The 16,565-nt window shown below is 36.3% G+C and overlaps 1 protein-coding gene across 7 annotated transcripts in view; it reads right to left on the bottom strand.

Moving 5' to 3' along the window:
• The window catches only part of LOC110097270 (auxin response factor 12-like), an 89,628-nt gene that overhangs the window by 50,544 nt on the left and 22,519 nt on the right, over window positions 1-16,565 (bottom strand). For all 7 annotated transcript variants that reach the window (XR_003701582.1, XR_003701583.1, XM_028697143.1 and 4 more), the window contains one exon: window positions 8,612-8,759. Coding sequence is in view for 5 of the 7 variants with exons in the window: in XM_028697143.1 (XP_028552976.1) it covers window positions 8,612-8,759 (148 nt within the window). In the remaining 2 variants the exon portion in view is untranslated. The remainder of the gene's footprint in view (window positions 1-8,611; window positions 8,760-16,565) is intronic.

Below are 16,565 nucleotides of genomic sequence, written 5' to 3'. Positions count from 1 at the left end.
CTTTTCATAGCGTGGTAGGATGAAGTGCGTCGCGACGCTTGTGACGAAGCGGGTAATAGCTTGAAATCCCTTTTTTTGAGTTTTCGGTGCACCGAAAAACAACCTATACACACTTTTCTTAGCGTGGTGGGATGGGAACCCGATGCAATGCGTACGACGAAGCGGGGATACCCATAAATACCCGCTTGCACGGAAACAACTGCTTTTCCATTACAATAGGTGCCGAACACCCATACACACTTTTCTTAGCGTGGTGGGGATCAAAAATAATACGGCCGCGGTATCCTCATCCGAGGACACCTACCATACACGCTTTTCTTAGTGTGGGGGGAAAGACCCAATTTTTCGTAGTTTTTCCCTAAATGGGGGAGACGCCGGAAGGCTGCCGAAATTTCGGGTTAACATAAGATCATACTTGGACATCATTTAGACATTATTTGGACTATAAAATGAACTAAATCTTAATCCAAGTGAATGAGCAAAATACTTAATTCAATTTTGACCAAAAAAACTTGAATGAACTTGTAAGCGAACTACAATGAATACTTGACGAGAACCTATGTTGAGCTCAAAAACACAGTGGACTCAAGTGAATTTGAACTGAATTTGAACTCAAGCATGGACTGAATATAGAACTTAAACTTTCAAAAAAATGAGGACATGAACTTGATTGAACTCAAGGGACCGCAGGGGACACAGAACTTGAACTCAAACAGAGGACTTGTTGACATGCACTTGAACTTGGAACTTGAACTTAAGTCAACAAATAAACAAGGGATCTGCTCAAATCAGAACTGGAACTTGAAATGAACTTGAATTCGAAGTTAGATTCGAACCAAGACTCAATTTTGATCTGAATGGAACATTAAAATAATTTGAACATGATTTGAAAGATTTAGACTCAAGTAAAAATTTGATTTGAGTCTATATTGAACTCAAACTTGAGTAGATAATAATGAACTAGACTCTTGATTAAGAGATACATTATCAGGATGCGAACATCAAAATTCTAATGATTGTTAAAAATGATGAAGTCAAAGAAGTCAAATAAACAAGTGGTGGTTTATGCATGAATTGGCTACGAACTTTAACATGAAATTCTCTCTTGAACATCAACAATCAAATAGAGGATTTATGGAATTTAAAATGACTTGAAGCATATTTGCAAGCAATGATCGAATGAGAAATGATATTGATATGCACTTGAGTTTGAATGATTGAACCCGAACATGAGCTAAGTTTGAGCTTGAAACTTATTTGACTTAAGTAAATCATGACTTGAACAATATAAGATGAAGGAGCAATAGTGAAACCTTATTTGAATGATGATACACAGTTGCCAATGAAATATTGGGAGACTACCATTTCAATTGAGATGCAAATGGAAATGTATAAACTTGTGAAGCAATGGACTTGCATGGTATCATTTTCTCATAAATAATGATAAAACAATATGACAACACAATGCCTCTAAGGAATTGCAAATCTATACGCAATTTGCAATCAACCAGCTTATGATACTTATCTCAATCATGTAGCTGAATAGTGTGAGATAATTTCAACGATTACAAGAAGGTACAATGAACATGATAGTTCTACAGTAAACAATAATCTACAAACAAACACATCAAGCTCTCAATGCATTCAAATGACGAATGATGAAAATAAAATGGGCTCAGAGTATCCAGCTAAGTCTATTTGAGAATGACATTTGTATCAATCATTCAATCAACTAAAACGAGAAAGACAATGATAGAAGATTTACAATACATACGGGCTCTCTACAAGTACATATGTATGCACCACATTCCACTTGTGGATAGATTCAGAAAGACTCCAGTAAATGCAGTATCATGTAGTCAATTTCAATTTGTGAATTAATACATCCACCTACAACAGTAACAAATGTATTGTAGGGAATAAAGATCACAACAAAATGTATAAAAGAATACGGCAAATGCAAGTTCCTACGAGCTTCTGTAAGAGACCCACTATAAACATTAAGTGACTTCTACGAGCAAATACATAAGGCTTTCAGCAAGTACGAGCTTTACGGGTTAAAGCATGAGATTAGTTAGTGCACTATAATCTAACTGTGCAAATCATGCAAGTAGTGCACGATAGTCTACCTGTATAAAGCAGTAAATAACTGATCTAGAAGCTTCTACAGCACATCACCAGATCTGCAACCTTCGTACAAGCATATAGAAGGCGTCAACAAAGTCTCAAAATGCCCCACACGTACACTATAGTTTGTATAGACATAGGTACACAAAGGGATAAATATAATCAAACACCCGCATGGGCCCAGGCAAGCGTGTTGTAGGAACACACGTGACGTCTAGGGATGCTGCGCAGGTCAATGAATTCAAACACGATCCTCCTAAGTATGTAAATAAGAGTTGACAAGATTCATCAAATAATTACAAAATGTGACCATACACCCGCATGGGCCCCGACAAGTATGTTATTGGTACACACGTGACGTCTAGGGATGCTGTGCGGGTCAATAAATTTGAACCCGATCCTCCTAAGTAATAGGAGTCGACAAGGTTCAACAAAAAACTATAAAATGCCCCCAAACATCCGCATGGGCCCCGGCGAGCGTGTTATTGGTACACACGTGACATCTAGGGATACTGCGCGAGTTAATAAATGAATTCAAGTTCGAACCAAATCATTTTATGTGGATCAATGGGAGTCAACATGGTTCGAACCATCAAATAAATATATGGTTCTGGCGACCGGTATATTTATTTTAATACATTCATATTAGACCTTCAAGACCTATAACTGAGAGAATTCACTAATAAAGGCGCAAAGCCTAGGAGAAACCTGATCCTCGGTCAACAGCTCGGCCGAGTTGACAAGGTTCAATCAACAAATGAAAATGACCCCACACACCCCAATGATGGCCGTGTTGAACGAAGATCTCAATCGGAGGGGTCAAATAATTTCAAATGCTTCCAAACCTTCACAAAATTCAAATTCTTACAAAAATATAAGTGACTTTAAAGTCACCCTGATGATGGCCGTGTTGAACGAAAATCTCAACAGGAGGGGTTCACAAACACCTTCAAATGCATTCCAAGCTACACGCCCAAATACCCACAAAATCCAAACTCCACAAATCCCAAAATCCAGATATTTAAAATTGAAACAATCTATCAAACACTTAAAAAAAAAATTCATCCACCCTCTGCAATAGTTTGCCGAGGTGGATAAATTAAAATTTACTTTAGCTCACATAGAGCTAATGCCTAGTCGAAAATATCACTAGGATCTGTTCTCAAACAATCTCCTGCCAACAATGATGTGGTACGTGTCCTCTAACCACCAGGTTTGCCGCTAAATGGCACCGCAGGATAAACGGTTATGACCCAGGGCCCTCTGAACCGAGTAGTTTTGTCGCCAAATGGCACCACAGATAGCGGTTATGGTCAGAGCCAATACGCTCCTTAATGGCATCAAATCCTCGAGATATTGATGTAGACAAGGAATATAGGGGACCCTATATTTCTTGAATACAAAAGACACACAAGAAGAACACTGACAAAATGAGTAGAACTTAAAACAAACTTTGTTAAATAAACTCAAATGACCCAAAACTTGACAAACACAACAAAAGATGCTAGGAGATTTTAAAGAAATAAAGAAACTTAAAAAGACGCTATCCTCAGACAACCGTCAGAGCGGGTTCCTCACATGCATCGAATTTGTAGGTTAAATAAGTAAAGTGCATAGAACTAGCAAACCGATGGTCCACCACTGCAAGATTGGCCCAATTCTTCAATAGATGCTTCAAATCGACTCTGATACGACACCCTAAAGCTGCTTTACTTTGAGAAGAAGGATACAGATGGAGTAGCACTTGCGGAGAGACGAACATTCAGCATCGCACTATGCATTATACTATAATAGTGCATCACATTTACATGCTAACATATTGCACATGCATATAGTCGTAACATGCATAATGCATCATAACAAATGTGTCATTCAGTATGCAGGTTGTGTTATGCGCATACACATCGCATCATAGAAAATGCATTACGCAGACACGTTATTCAACCCGTAAAATGTATTACGCAGCAGCAGCGTGCCCTCGCTAGCATGTAGATACATTATGCACTACATGCAAGCGTCGAATTATCATGCAAATATGTTACGCGGGCAAATCGACGATGTATATATACATTATGCATGCATTTTGCTCAAATGTACTATGCGCCATGTTAATGCATTGCACTATGCGGGCAATTCGATCGGGAGGTTTTGCTGCCAAATTGCACCATTATATTACGGTCATAGTCAAATCCAATATGCTCCCCAGTGACGCTAAATCTTTAAATGATGAATCAATATGATATAATCGACAAAGCATAAAGCCTTATGTTAGCTAAGGTGGATTCAGATTTGTCCTCTTAGACAAATATTCATCCCAGGTCTACAAGGTTCCCTTGGACGAAGCAACCCATGGCTGCCGACAAGGATCCTTCTGTCAGGTTGGGTCGACTACCTCCTCTGACTAAGTAGACAAGGGACCATGATGGCCCGAGACGACGGAGCCATGGGATCTTGATCGAGTCCATCATCCATTCCCCCACCATCCGCTTTAAGTGCAAGATGGTGAAATTTTCCATTTTAAATATCAAACCCAACTTCCAAATCTCAAACCCATGCTGCTACTATATGCCAGATAACGCGTATCTCTATATATCTGATCGACGACTAGCCTTAATCGAAAGTTCTCTCTTGTTATCTGGAGGGGTAATTAACTATAGGGACTTGCGCCTGTAGGAAACCAAAACTCATATCATAAAGTCCTCGCAAAATAAGGGCTAAATCTCTGGGTAGTGTCTTATCTACAAACCCATCTGTCTTCCAAAATTTACCCCGGAACTTAATTCTGTTAAAACTCACTCGCCGAAGAAAAGAAGCAATCAGCAGGCGGAGGTCGGGGCCGAATTTTCGGAGTCCACATAAATATGAGAATAATATTGCAAAAATTTTAGGGTGGTGGTGTACGGCTTTCAAGTAATCGTCATTGATAGATACGACGATGTCGGCTGCAGTGAAGGCCACGTGCTGGAGGTAGAGGTAGTTAAGAGAGTTGTTGCAACTCGAATGTACACAAAGGCATAATTTATGTTAGTTTTAACCAAAATATATCTATACAAAGGATGAGGCGTAAGCCTCACACTAGCAAGGCGAGGCGTGCCTCAACCAAGCTTAGGCACAAGCCTCATAAAAGAAGCTAAAGGCATAAGCTTCGAAGCGTTTTTCATTGGAATTGGGTTGAGGGCCTCAAGGCAAGCCTCATATTGCACAATTTTAAACAATGCTCTCCACTAAAAGGTTTAGTGCAATACCTGAAGTGGAGGACTCCGAGGAGTGGAGGTAGGTCAAAGTTTGACCGAACCACCATAAATGCGCCGTGCTCGTTCTACTCTTCTTTCTGCATTTTATTTTCCTACATATTATATTCTTGCAAGCATTGTTGAGATTGTTGAACTTTATTTTGATTTGAACATTATTGGAAAAGAAAAAAAATTGTCTTCATATTTGTTTTTCTTCAAAAAAAAAATGAGCAAAAATATTAGTTTTATTAATTTATTTCGCTGAAGTTTGTGTAATTGGTTTTGAGATCTCAAAAGAAAATTTTGAGAAAAAATTTTAAAATAACAATTCACCCCCAACCCCCCAACTTTCTCTTGGTTTGCCTTAGGCAGTTCAAGTGGTTTGAAAACCCATCATTGAACTTTCATGAACTAGTTTACATACATTAGCATTACATCTTTAGAATCCAACATCAAATTGGTATCAAAGCAAATTTGCTCAGAAACTTCTCCTTGTGTTGAATTAAACTTTCTACACAAGATTGAGTTGTTAAGTTCATTTATATTTGTTCAAGATCCCATTATCAAAACTAAAGGAAAAACTAAAAATAATTATTTTAATAGGTCATTTACTCACTCATATGGTTGTGTTTTTAATTTTATATCATTTAAATATAATTCAAAAAATAACATGTGCAAGCATAAAATTTCTGTATTCTATCTTCTAAGAAGACTATATTTTCATTAAATTGTCATTTTTATATGATTTTACTATACAAATAGTCAATTTCAAATAGCTCAAAAAGATTTTCAACTTTCTAGTTGACCACTTTCTTTGGTTGTCTTTGAAAACTACAAATAATTTCAAACCCAAGAGCTCACATTGAAAAAAAACTAAATCCCCGAATTTAAAAACTCTGTTGCATTTTTTTATCCCAATAATGAATTACAATGGTTATTCCTATACAAATAAATCATATTCCAAATCATATAAGAATTCCCAAGTCTATTTTAGGATTTAAGATCTATATGTAGGTCTCCTGGTGTTATTCATCATGACATCTTTTCAAGTAGCATAATTCTATGTCTGCAACCAATTTATCTCAACCTAGTTCTTCAGAGTATAATCATAGTTGTAAAGAGGGTTATGTTGAGCGGATTCTTCATGGTCAAAGAAAGATTGAACACATTCATGCTACGATCAAGGCTGAATTCACAAAGTATATGCCTATCTTATCAAAATCTAAACATGCCATCCTACTCATGTTGATGAAGAATCCACAAATTCCGCCTCCATATCAATTGATGATAAGGAGACAATCTAAAAATGAGAATCTTTATAAAAATTGGGATGACTAAGTTGAAGTAGATTCATTTAAGATCATTGCTGCATAAGAAGTATTAGTCAAGTTTTATCTTGAGAAGCCTAAGGAAGTTGCACACCAACTTCCTCAAGGCCTTCTATCATTGCTCCATATAATTAAGTACCATGAGTCAGAGCATGATACAGCTCTAAATCCTATTTATGCTTAGATGTCATAAGCACAGTAAGTCAGCTTATAGAAAAGAACTCTTCCCTTCCAACAGAAGAGAGCAACTTACAAACTAAATTATAATACATGTCCCTTATAAAGCCTTCTATTTAAATGGTACATAGACCTTGGAATATGGACATCATCTTTGGTCCATCTCATACTGAGTTGATTAATGTATCCATTTTCACAATGAAAAATCCTACTCCAATATTGGCAGTCCAGTCTCTAAGCAAAAAATTTAATGCATAAGATATAGTGATTTATTTCTCTATAAATTCAAAGGACTTCAGTTTCCATCACACTAGCAGTTTGCATGTTCATTTGAGTCTCATTCTTTACTTGCACGGAGTATGCATAACTTTCACCAAATGATTAAACTAAAGATAGCCACGACATATGATAAGTTTAATTCTAGTGTTGATGTGCATAAACGATTTGTTAAATTTTGAGAGGGAGATATGGTCTTGATAAAAAGGAGTTAAAAAGTTTCCCAGTGAAACTCTTAGAAAGTTGAAGCTAAACAAGCAAGATCTCATAAAATAATTAGGAGGTAAGTTAGAATGCTAATAAGGTTAATCTTCTAATGGATTCTAAGATTTCTCTAGTTTTTAATATTATAAATCTTACTTTATATTATGAATCCGAGATCATACTTCTTCCAATACTATTGATACTTTCACTTGTACTTCCAATACTGACTTGGAGGTAGCATCCGTGATTACATCTTCACCGTCACCATGGTCTGACTTGATGTTTAAGTTCTTACGCAAGATGTAGAGCCTGACTTTATTAACCAATGTAGTGCATTCATGCCTCTCAATGATCATGGATAACATGAAGCAACTACGATAGGCTTTCCTCATCTTCCCATTATGCTTTAGAGCTTCATTTACGAAGTTGAATTCTTTGAAGTCAAGGGAGGGTCCATTTTGGAGTCCATTAGTATGAAGAGGATGTTGTCATTAGTAATTATCCGTCACTTTTATTTTGATGTAATTTCTTTGAATCCATATCTTATGTATTAGAATATATTTGATTATGTTTATTTTCTTATGTACTTCTAATTTAAATCTTTGTGATTATTCTATCTTTGATTCAAGTTGTGTTTTGAGTATATATGTATCAGATCATTTCTTATGTCAATTGCATGTCGGGCCTTAATATTATTGGGTTCGGATGCCTCTCAATGATTATAAATAATGTGAAGCAGCTGTGATAGGCTTTCCACAGGTCTCCTTATGCTTTAAAGCTTCATTATACGATGTAGAATTCTTCTGAGTCGAGGAGAATGATGAGATGCATTTGATGCTGTCGCCAATAATTATGTGCAACTTTATTCCCACCTTAAGAGGGCTTCTCAACTGTGAGTTCACAACTCTTGAAGGCTTTCAAAGAAGCCTGATTCAATCTATGGCGAAGGACTGTTCGTAGATGACAATCTTGGGTTATCATAAATTATATATTTGGTATCAAGGCTCCCATAATATCTTCTTTCATTAACATCTCATTCTTGATTTATAAGCTCATTAAACTTATTTTTGAGCTCATCCTATCTTGCAAAAAATACCCAAAAAAAATATCTTAGGTTCAACCAATGTTCATGATAATTAACCAATATCCAGTAATATTGTTAGCTAGCCTAATTTAATCGGTCAATGAAGAAATATCTAACATACTTTTGCATTACATCCTTATTACCCTACATCACATATCATCTCTTATGAGGAAAGGAAATACCATTTAGAGATGAAACTCCAGTGTACCAAGGTGGTTTAAGTCTGAGAGGGAATAGTGATGGATACATTGGAAATGTTGTCAAAGGCTCAATTTCCCATAAAGATGCTCTAGGTTGTCTGTCACCTGCAGTTGATTCGTCCCAATTAACCTGATTTATTCATTATAATGGTAAAATCAGATCAGCAATAAAGAGCAATTTATTATGTTCAAACATGAGGATGATAATCATGAACAAAAAAAAAACATTTATGCAGATGACATTGAACAATCAGGCAAGAACTTAAAAACATTTATGTAAAAAAAAAACATTTATGCAGATGACATTGAACAATCAGGCTAGAACTTAAAAGCCCCATTTTAAGAAGTGGGGTGGATGAATGAAAAACATGAAAATTGTAAATGCTACAGTATTGCACTATATCATCAAGTGTAGGTTAAAGAATCAAATAGTGAGCTTGACGTGTGATAAGCATAGCTGATGGAATTATGCGCTAATCATTAAAATAAGGGATAGGATTCATATAAATACTACATTCACAAAAGTGATGCCATTGAGCATAGAACAGATACTCTTTTTTTTTATTCCCATTTGACTTGCTCGTTAATGCTATAGTCAATAAATTTCAATGATAAATTGAATGTGCTTCAATGAATACTACAGCATTCTTTCAAAACCTCATAATAAAGCACTTTATTAATTGTATATGAGGGCTCTAAATATTTGTGCCTCGACCTCTCCGAGTCTTTTTACGCGAGGAGAATTTTAACGATGATGTTATGGGATAATTTTTAGAAGGAAAGTAAGATTTAAGATAAAACACTACCCATAAATTCCACCCTCATTTTAAGATAACTTTATGATATTGTTCTAAGTTTCTCATATGCCCAACTTAATTATACTCCCGATAATGAGGTAAAAAATTTCAATTAAGACTAGTTGTTAGATGAGCATAAAATGTCCAGCATATAATAACATCAATTTTAGGGTATAGATTTTTTTAGGTTTAAAGTTTGTCACTGTATGCTTAAAATGGATGGTGGGAGAAATGAAGATGTACCCAATCAAGATCTCATGATTCCATTGTCCTAGGCTGCCATGGTCCTTAGTTTACTAAGAAGAGATAGTCGACCCAACCAAACTAAATGATCTTTGTTTCCAGCCATGGGTTATTTTTTCTAATGGTACCTTATATACTTGGAGTAAATATTTATCTTAGGGGATATATTCGAGCCAACCTTAGCTAATAGAGGGTTTCATGCCCTATCAAGTATACCCTATGATTCATTACTTAAGAGTTTGGAGTCATTGGGGAATATATAGGCTCTAGTCATAGTTGTAAATTTAGTGGTACCATTTCATGAAAAAACCACTCAATCATAAAGCCTCGGTTATAACGATTCACATTTTGTGTCATTTAATAGAAAAACCACCTATTAGAAGTATATTCATAGGTGAGATATATTCTTCAGACACATTGATATCTTGAGATAGGCGAAGTTTATGACAAAATACACTTCAATGTTTAGCTTCAAGGGAATTCCCCCTTTGTGAATCCAAAAACTTGAGTTTTGGTATTCAACCACGAACACCTGCTCGATGTGTTCTAAGGAGTTAACTATCGCAATATAGGATTTGCAACTGATTTTAATCTAATGATTTACCGTCGTTATAATGAGTATATTCCTCCAAATGACAAGCTCTTTCACAAGAAAACTTCTGCTGATGGGAGTAGAAGAGGAGACTTGGTTTTGCACTATCTTTCCAAAAATACTTGGACACTATGAGCAATTCTACATGATGATGTAGATGTCCATGTGCGTAGTCCAACATTGCAGTTAATATCTAGATTCACAATTTCATCAAAGAGGATCAAATAGATAAATGCATTGCAGCAAAGCATGAACTTTTCGGATTTCAAGTTGAACGTTATGATGGCTTGTCGCAACCTATCCCTGGTATAGATGAGAAGCTACTTCTGTCAGGATTTTTAGTGACAAGACTATGTACATTTATTCTACCTACTAGAAGGATTTATCCGAGCTAGCACGCAAAATCAACTTTAGAGCGAGAGCGGATAGGACTATTCTTCTTCATCCCTCATTTGTAGCTGGCAGGTTCTCTTTAGTGCACCAACCCAATATAAGTAGTCTACTGGACAATATGACCGAGGTCGATATAGTTAATGCGGTTGACCGTCGAGGTAAAGGCACTTCGCTTTACAAAGGTCGTTGAATGCAAATAGTTGAGTAATTCATTAGCATAAAGACAGGGTGGTTCTATTACCATTTTGATCATTCAGAGGTTTTGGAGAGGTGTCAATCAAGTAAAGTTGCTCATCAATTTGGCTTCTACTAGGCGACTTCATATGATGAGCTATACCACTTCTTCCTAGAGTGACTAATATTAGTCATATACGCTCAACACTTTTAAAGACCAGGATGTTCACTGCAATGATGATGTGGGTGCACCTGCTCAAGCCTAGCATTGGGTCAAATTTTCGATTAGATCTTTAGAAAATGTTACATGGGAGAGTTATGCTCGATTGAGATGAGTTTGATTGTCCTTTACAGGATCCATGGAGCACAACACTCGAAGATATGAGCATTAGGTACGCACTTGGGGAGTTCCTTGAAGTCAGAGATCTCATCGTGATGGCGTATGAGTAGATGGTAGTAGAGGTACACAAGCATCTCCTTAAATTCATTCTTTTACTTTGTCTTTATTTATTCCCGCATACATTTGAGATCAACCATCATTTTCTCTTTTCCTTTCAAAACAAATAAAGGTGACAGAGATCAAACTGTATTATGAAAAGATAGCCAATCAACTAAAGTACGGGCTCGAGAGCCTTCTCCTATTTATGTAGAGGTACATTCTCCAGCTTATCAGCACGGATGCACTCATTTTGCAGAGCCACCTCGAGCTTCAAATGATTGGACAGGGAGTTAAACTCTGTAGCAGCTTCCGACTCATGAGAACAGATAGTCAAAGTCTAAAATGTCCATTGATATCGACCACATCATGTTCAAAAACTTCAAAGCACGCCCATTGGAAACTTACACTATAGATCCGATCACTGCTAATATGGGAGGGCCTTCAATAGACTTGCCTTTTTTCTTGGGATAATTTTATCACTTCATGGGTTAGAGAGATATTAGAGCCCAAAGAACCAGCTTGCATGGACACCTATAGCATGCTTGAGTATACCTTGATGGTCTTTTAGACATTATACTAGCCTCTAGCCCTTCCCCCTTCGATAGTCTTCAAACTCCAATTGATGTATTTGGCCCAAGTACATTTTACTCTCTTGCTTTACTTTAATTATTTTGTATTCATGTTGACTCACTTTTTACTTTGCATAACAATAATTTCCTCATTGCTTTGCATAGCACTCGTGGAACTAGATTATCAATATGAGATCCACTACTGATATTCCTCAACTCGTGACTTGAGGAATAGGTATATATAGGATAGCAGCTTGAAATTATTACGATAATTGATTTCAAGGTTAAATCCAAGGTCTCCTGAGTCATGGGATCAATTTATCATCTTCTTTATCAATTGATTTCAAAACTTTTGATGTTTATGCTTCAGCTTTGGAAGGCTATGTCAAAATGGCTTCTTTTAGGATAAAATATCTAACATTTTGATAAATTTATATTACATGCACTGCAAAGGGATTTATATCACCAGAAATCCTGAGCTCTTCTCCATCTTTGGAGTAATTCATACATTGTTGCTGGTTGACAGAACAATGTCGTGCTCATGGAGCCATAGCTTCCTAGAAGTGCTTTGAAGTAGGTGTTGGAATCAATCACACAAAACTTGAATTCTATGTAAAGCTTCCCAAATTTGGGAGCATGAATTATCCTATTGTTTTTTTCTCCTTCTCAATGAATCTGTGCAGTGTGCACCATCACTTTATCTTGCCTGAGCTGCTAAATATCAACAAACAGCTAACTATCTTAATATTCAAAGATTCATGAGATTTATTAAGGAAACTAGGTCAACCAAAATACAGTTTATCATGGCATTATCATTATCAACTACAACATATAGTGGACGATTATACTCTGTCATCAGTATTATAAGATCATCGTCAGAGAAAGTAATTAATGACTCATTCTGAGCTCATAAAACTTTGATCAAATAGCATTCATCAAAATATGCTTCATATCTCTCATAATCCTTAAGAGCCTAAATTAAAATCTCATAGAGATTTTTGACATCAAATGGGGTTCATATACATTGAGCAGTACGGGAATCTTTTGTAAGTGAAACAAGATGTTTGCCTGAAATAGATTTTTTCTTAGGATCTTTGAGAATGATCTCCTCATCACTCATAATGTTTGTCTTTATCTTCATTTGGTAGTCCTTTCTTCAATAGAGGCGGTAGTATTTTGCCACTCCTAAATTGGATCGGGATCACTTTGTTTGAATTAGATTCCTCTGATGAAACAACTTCATCAAAATCGTCCCCTATCATTCTAGAAGATTGATTATAACACTCAGAATCAATGCCCAACTTCATAAGCTGCATTTGTGATTCCACTATAGATTCTAGCTCGCTCCCATCAAGAAAGCATAGATTCTCTAAGCTATCATTTGTCTATAACACCATTAGATAGTGCTCGATTGTTACTTTGCTAGGTATTCCTCTATCTATTGAGAAAAATCTATTTACATTTCTTTTGCACTTTGTATTTATTAGAGCCACTATTGCTCAATAACTGCTAAGGATTTGAATTATTCGTCGATAGGCATTTGACATCACAAAGATGACTGGGCACATATCAACTGGAGGAAATTCTTCAATTTCATCCCCTTCATCTTCTTCTTATGCCTCGATGATTTGAAGTTAAGAAATGAGGTCAACATGCAAGCCAAATAAGCTGTCTTGCAAACTGATGAAATTCCTCCAATTATTTAAAAACTTGTGTTATAGTTTTCTTCTTCTTAGATATTATTGTCTTGATTTTCTTTTTAGGGATCCTTGGAGTTTTATCGAGCTGTAATGAGCTTGCTTAGCTAGGATGACCCTTAACTAAATGTTTAGAAGTAGATGCATTTGAGTTTGATCATCCTTTTAAATCGAGATCTGGTTCAATTGGAGACTTCCACTTGACACCAATAACTCCTTCAACTTATTTCAACATTTTCACTATTTTCTTCAAGACCACACATCTTGAATTGATTTTTTTTTTACTTTCCCTTTAAGCAAGGGGTACAGAAGATGACATAACCAGCCATGTTTATTCTCATCTGGGCTGGGATAAATCAATACCCTATTCAATAACATGGATTCCCCTTTTTTGTACATGGTTTCTAGACAATCCTTCAATATGTAGTAATCTTTAATAGGATTGGTACGATACATGTAGAATTTCGGGTTGTTGATTTGGTTAGCTTCCTCATGTATCTTACACTATGGTAATTAAAGGCCTTCTTTTAACTCATGTTGGAGAAACTTTGTCACACTTTCCCTCTTGAACGAATATTCTTATTCAACCTTTCTCGGAGGGATAAGAGAATTTGGTCACCAACTCTGATTACTTGCTTTGGATGATCCCCTCTATCAAGAAAAGTATGAGGATTATTATTTCCTTAGAGCACCAACATTGATTGGGGATTAGGGTTGAAGGGTTGTTTTGCTTTGTATTCATTATATATGGGCTGATTTCTTTTATCTACAGTACAGATTATTTGTTTCTCTTTATCAACATTAAAAGGCATGACATGCACTTCACCTCTTCTGTGATAAAGAGAGCTTTACTTATTTTGAATTTTCATAATGACTTTCTAACTTTGTAAGATTAAACTTCTCAAATCTCACTATCCGATCAAGCAACTCTTAAAACATTGTAATCGAAGTCATACACAAATAAGACACCATTTCATTGTGGGCTCCGAAAAATTCCATTTTTGAAGTGTGCTCCCGGCCTCTCCGCACCATCGATCTCTTTTGTTTTAAGTGTTTGTGTGACGATGACAGAGAATTTTAACGAGATTAGGTTCCGGGGGAATTTTCAGAAGGCAGAGTGGGTTTTAGATAAGACACTACCCAGAGATTTTGCCCTCATTTTTTGAGGACTTTTTTATCTGAGTTCTGGTTTCCTATTGGCGCAAGCCCCTATAGTTAATTACCCCTCCCGATAACAAGAGAGAATTTTTGATTAAGGCTAGTCATTAAGGAGGTCATATGAATCATAAATCTAGTATATAACAGCAATAATTTTAGGGTTTGAATTTTGATCTTATGATTTGAATTTTTAAGTTTAGAATTTAAAGTTTATCACCATAAATTTAAAACTTATGGTGGGGGAAATGAAGACGTGCCCAATCAAGATCCCATAGTTCTGTCATCCCGGACTGTCATGTTCCCTGATCTACTTAGTCAGAGGAGGTAGTCGACCCAACCTAACAGAAGGCACCTTGTCGGTAGCCATGGGTTGCTTCGTCCAAGAATACCTTGTAGACCTGAGTTGGTATTTGTTTAAGGGGATATATCTGAATCCACCTTAGCTCACAGAGGGCTTTATGCCTATCGAATATACCCTATGATTCATAACTAAAGGGATTGATGCCTTTAGGGAACATACGGGCTTTGGCCGTGATCGTAATATAATGGTGTCATTTTGCGGCAAAACCACCTGATCAGAGGGCACGTGCTACGTCCCTGCTGGCAAGAGACTATTTGAGGATGAATAGTAGTGATACACCCGACATACAATCGCTCTTTGTGAGCTCAGGTTAATTTCAAATTTATCACCCACAACAAACGGTTGCGGGAGGTGGATAATTTTTAGTTTTAAGTTTTTAGGTGATATGTTTCTATTTTAAGAATTTGGGCTTTTATTTGATTTGAGATTTGACCCCTCCGGTTGAGATTTTCTATCAACGCGATCATCACCGGGGTGACTTTAAAATCACTTTTTATTTTTTTAGGAAATTGGGAGGTGTTTTATACTTCAAGTCATATCGACTCCAATCCTTTCGTGGAGGACGATGAAACTTGAATATTAGACCCGCGCAGCATTCTCAAATCAATGGATTTGAAACCTAAATGTGACGATTGGAGCAGATGTGGGTTATAGCATTTGACCCTGCGCAATATTCTTGGTCCTTAGTGTTTATACTTTTAACATGTTGACCGGAGCATATGTAGGAATATATTTAATTTAAGGGATCATATTTAATACATAAGAGGAGCATTTTAAATATTTAAATATGATCCATTTACACAAGTGATTTGTTTAGAAAATGCCCAAAATTTCTTTTAAAGGGCCTACGAACGCCTTATGTCAGCTTGTACACATGTTGCGGATCCGGTGTTGTCAAAGTTTTCTAGACTTCAGTTATTGCATTTAGTTTGTTTTAACTCCTCTAAGTGTCACTTAGCACAACTTGTAGAGGGTGTTTGCTCAATCCCCACTACTAGATCATGCTCGTAGATGAATTATCTTGCTTGCTACAAATTCCACTATTCTTTTCCGTAGGAGATTGTGTCTTTGTTTGTAGGCTAGTTGTTGTGGGCACTACGAATTCCTTATTCCTGCTCATAGGTGAATTGTAGCACACTTGAGTATCATGTTTGCATTTAGAACTTATTTGATGGTTGTGAGCTTCACTTGTGTGATTATTGTCGATGCTACTATTTACTACCAAGACTATATTCTTACATGAATACAAGACCTATTTCTCTTTATCATTGCAACCTAAGTTACTTATATCATATGATCTTGTAATTATGTTCTGACAACTTGATTCAACATCAATCTTTTCACTTCTTTCATCTTGTGCAAATCTACTCATCAATATCAAATATAACATCTCTTCGACATTTATCCTTCTAAGATAGCATTGAAAAGTTTTGAGGTATGGAGTGGAACAATTGTACTAGCATCCAAACATTCATCTTTATATGCAGTATCATATATCAGGATTTCACACTAA

The sequence above is a fragment of the Dendrobium catenatum genome, unplaced genomic scaffold (assembly GCF_001605985.2).
Source record: "Dendrobium catenatum unplaced genomic scaffold, ASM160598v2 fragScaff_scaffold_880, whole genome shotgun sequence".
Lineage (NCBI taxonomy): Eukaryota > Viridiplantae > Streptophyta > Magnoliopsida > Asparagales > Orchidaceae > Dendrobium > Dendrobium catenatum.
The sequence above is the reverse complement of the archived record's forward strand: the minus strand, read 5'-3'. Positions and strand labels throughout refer to the sequence as shown.